At 30.3% G+C, this 4,708-nt stretch overlaps 1 protein-coding gene across 1 annotated transcript in view; it reads right to left on the minus strand.

Moving 5' to 3' along the window:
• The window catches only part of LOC106469707 (epimerase family protein SDR39U1-like), a 20,321-nt gene extending 16,583 nt beyond the window's left edge, over nucleotides 1–3,738 (minus strand). Inside the window, exons 1-2 of the mRNA XM_013930222.2 lie at nucleotides 3,516–3,738; nucleotides 717–823 (exon numbers count right to left, since the gene is read on the minus strand). Coding sequence (XP_013785676.1) covers nucleotides 717–823; nucleotides 3,516–3,546 — 138 coding nt within the window. The 5' untranslated portion in view covers nucleotides 3,547–3,738. The remainder of the gene's footprint in view (nucleotides 1–716; nucleotides 824–3,515) is intronic.
• Between the last annotated feature and the right edge of the window lie 970 nt (nucleotides 3,739–4,708).

Consider the following 4,708-nt stretch of genomic DNA (forward strand, 5'->3'; position numbering starts at 1 on the left):
AACTAGGAGCATTTACAAAGTTCGAACATTACAAACCATTTAACTTCAGTGGATTCTTATCGGATATTAGTATTTTTACAAAAATATTATATACCTTTACGGTGGAAAACTCGGCATTTGTGGCTGGTAAATAACGAAGGACAAAGCTAGCTAGCTCCTGTTAAGCGAATTGCACCAACATCAACTCGTAATTAACTAGCTCAATGTGAACCCTCAATAACATAAAGGAAGTTCCAGACTAGAAAGGAATTCTTGTATATACATCAGTGTTTGTAATAACTATTTGTAATAACTGTTATTGTAAACTGTATTGTTGTTTGTATATTGAAACATTTGTGTTAAAAAAAGAAAATTGTTTGTATCAACCTTGTTGGCAAATATCATAAACTGACTATATATCGGCTTTTCCTTAACTGCTAAATCCAAAGTACAATTTAACTACTAAATTTAAAGTATCATTTAACTCAGTTTCAGACCTTTCAAAATTGTAATACATAACATGCTTCATAACTCATGTCATAAAAGAAATTTTAACAACTGCATTACAATATTTTGTAATTTATAAGTCATGTTTAAATATATGGTGCTTCAAGAGAAATTTTGTGATTAAAGTCATTTAAAATTAGAATTGTTGCATTAATCACTATGACTTAAAAGTCATTTTTTAACAAATATCCAGTTAGAAGTATTTTCAAATAATAAAGAAGAAATTATACCCAGGTTATTTGCCAAACTCCAGGCTTTCGAGACACTGTGATGACATCATAACCAGCTGTTCGAAGTACCTTGGAAAGGGCAGAACCAATAAATCCACTACCACCACCTTTCAAAAAAATTCAGAAAAAAATTAGCATTTCATAAAGCAGATTTAAAGAACTCTTGATCAATCATAACTTTCAAAAACAAGTGAAAATAAATAGTAAGGTTAAAATAATGAGGAGAAAAAGAAACTGGGCAGGAGCTTCATATGGAATTAACGTAATTAATTAAAGTAATGCATTTTTCTCATCCTCCAATAACACTTCATACCAAATAATAAACCACCTTCTTGGAGTTCTTTGGTAATTGGACTTGAAACTCCAAATCCTGATTATAATATTATATAAATTATAATCACTAAACTAACAATGGTGTAATTCACTTACTTTGATATTATTCTCATCTCTTACTAAATTTATATTCATACAATTTTTTTCAACCTTTATTTATTATTTAAGTTATACATCCATAATGTGCAGCCTATTAGTAACAATAATTTATAAATTAGAGCCGGCATCTGGCTATTTATGTTAAGTACAATATACTTACTGTTATTTAGCAAGTGTTCATCACTGAAATAGCAATACTCTGAATATAATTTTTGCACTGTAACTAGTGAATAAGATTATTATTTAAATGTTTATAAAACTAAGAAATGGGATGTGAAATTATGGAGAGTTAGTATTACCTAAATTTCATAACGAACACATGGAATTAATTCTAATGTGTCTAAATACCATTTAAAAAACATGAAACTTAACCAAATGTCTAGTAATAGTTCAACAACAACATTTCAGTTCATGTCAATAGCAATAAATGGTAAGCTTTAATTTTCTTTAAGAATTTTATGCTATCTCAAAAATTCCCATACAAAGTTGAATATTTTTTATTCATAAAAGCTATTTATATAAATTATCTGGCTTGAGAACTTGGCTCTAATATAAGATTTATCTCAGCAATTTCAAAACCTCATGTTACATTATGTTTTAAATATTTCTTAGACATATTCCAATCATTATTAGAAGGTTGTCAATGTGATCACTGTTTCCAAATACAAATTATCATGAGGGGGTCTAGTAAACTATACACTAATTAGTATGACTTCTGTATTTAGCAAATTATTAGATCCTGTTGTCAGAAGTCAATTAGAAAAGTATTTGACAAGCTTTTATTTGATTAGTGATTATTTGCTTGGTTTTAAAAAAGCTGTCTTTTCTTACTAGCTTGTTAGCTTCCATATAATTTTTTTTAACAGGCATCCTAGTAGTTACTGTGCATCTTAATTTTCATAAAACTTTGATAAAGTACTTGTGGATATGGAACAGGTAAAAAAATACACGGGTTAATAATGAAAATGAACTTAAGGGTGTTAAATGAGCATTTTACAGAGTGAAAAATTGTGAATAGTGCAATTCTTCAGGGCTATTTATGGAAGACTTCTTCCACAGTAACATTTCTAAATTTGCTACTGATAGTGATATTAAGATGCTAGGAAGAGCCAATTCTTTTAAGATTGTTTCTCATATTATAAACGATTTTGACAGTCTTGGTAAATGGAAAAGAATATGATTAGGGAGCTTTAATACTAAGAAATACATAAATATGCACTTGGGGGTAGAAAAATTTGGAAATATCTCACTTTTTGTGGGAGAGGTGCATTGGTGTCTAACCTTCTAAGAACATGTGTGATTATCTGTAAAAGGAAGAAGTTAGCATTTCATTTCCAAGGGATAACAATAAGCCATTTGCCTTACCTAGGATATCCCATTTTCTATTACCACCCTACTCCAAACTATGCCTAAAAAACCCCTTCTCATATATTCCCCACAACCTCTAAAATATCATCTGGAATTATGAATTCCAAGCCCTCGACATGTTGGAAAAAAGAGCAGAATTCGATTATGACAATAATAGAGTTAAAATGTTTTAAACATTTTGGAATAGTTCACACTTCTGAACTTATTTCCTTTGGAGCACAAAAGAACTAAAGACCTGTTTAATTTATTCTTAAACTTACTGATTGACTTGCTAGTTGATATATCTGCAATTTGAGCTCATTTAAAACCTTTGATGTATAATATTTTAGTAATTTAAATTCAGTCATTTTCAGTGATTAGTTTACATAATCACTATTCAGCTTCTTAAATAGTTCTAAAGTTACTTAGTTAGTGATGTACTACTTTTCAAGTTAGCTAATCAGCAATTTATCAAAAGTATAAATGATTATATAAGCTACTACTAATCATGAGGCATTGTCACTTTTGAAACATTACTGTATAGGAACATGAATTAGAAAGGCTACATTTAGTTATATTTTAGTGTTTCAGTTGCATATTTTACTAGAAGAGGTCTGAGCAATCTCACTTTCAGTACATTTTCTCATTCAAGTTATTGACTCAAAATATTTGACAGTACGCTTAGTATAGTAGTCCAGTACAACTACATAATATCAATAGTAATAGCATTACTAGTACTACTAGTAGTAGTTATACAATGATATATCATGAACTGTATTGTAAATGTAATCACAGTTATAAATATTATAAACTATGGGTTAGTGGAGATCACTGCCACAGATCAGGCTATGTTGGAGGACTTCCTATGAATAATTAAGAAAGAAAATTACACTTAAAACTCGTGTTAACAAAAAATATATAGAAATTTAACCAAATTAAAAATCCGATATGAATAATGCTAATACTAGTGATACAATTTACAAATGGTATTGGTACAATGGCAGTCGTAGTTCTACGTACCGACCAACACCGTTCCAAACCTAGAAGCCATTTCACTTTGCAGTCCAATATTACATTTGCATAAAACCTAAACCTGTGCGAATAAAAACAGTTTATCAAACTTCTAATGCGAACAATTATGGGAAGTATTTCGACTACCGTTAATCCATAAAAATTTAGTCTACTAGTGCAAGAACAATTCGATTTGACATTAATCTACCCAAAGGTTAAAGGCTATGAGATATCAAAGTTGCGCCATCTAAAGAATAAGAAGGTGTAATAAATAAATATATATATATGTGTGTGTGTGTGTGTCTAGATAAATATATAAATTATTTATGAGGACAAAATATTGTACAAAATAGTCTGGAAAAGGTAGCCATACACTCTCCATCTTCGAAAAGAGGGTTCATCAGGAGTGGAATTTCTATTCATCGTTGACTTTGCGCGCTTCTGCCAATCACAGTATATATTTCACCTGTTATTCTTAAATGAAATTGCTTCGTTGTTCGCAGCTGGTTCGACATTATTAAATGCGTTTAATCTGTATAATTAGGGCAAGCCCCCAACTAGGACATTTTGCTTTACAATGTGTTTATTTTTTTATATGTAGTACTGTGTTTTAGTACTTATGGTGAGGTGTGACGATTGGGCGCTAAGGAAAAGAGAAAATATTGGAATGAGTTATACTGTTATAGATTTTTTATTATTATTTAATACTAATATTATCATTTGTAATGATTTGGGTTGAATAACAAAAGATTAAGTAGATATAGTGAGACTGGTAAAAAAATACTCGGGTTAATGTTTTAAATTAGAGCTCAGTGGTACAATCTGAACTACAACTACAAGTTACAACGTTAGATTAAGATTAGGACACGAATTGTACTTTTAGGCTTAGCTGTAATTAATCTTACAGGTAAATCGTAAAACGGGTTAAGTACATTGTTTTAGTAAATAAATACAATCTAAAGAGTAGTTCAATCTAAGTTTCAAATGGACAGCAACTGCCTGTTGTAGAAAACTACAGATGTAGAGGACGACGTTTCGAAAGTCTTCCGCCTTTCGTCTTCAGGTGTAGATTTGGTGTATCTGGATTTTCAGAAAGCATTTGATAAAGTGCCACATAAAAGGCTTGTCAAAAAACTATATCTGTGGGGGGTGGATAAGTTAGTTAATTGGATAGAAGAGTGACTGGATGGAAGAAAGCAGAG

This window comes from Limulus polyphemus, unplaced genomic scaffold (assembly GCF_000517525.1).
Source record: "Limulus polyphemus unplaced genomic scaffold, Limulus_polyphemus-2.1.2 Scaffold98, whole genome shotgun sequence".
Taxonomy (NCBI): Eukaryota; Metazoa; Arthropoda; class Merostomata; order Xiphosura; family Limulidae; genus Limulus; species Limulus polyphemus.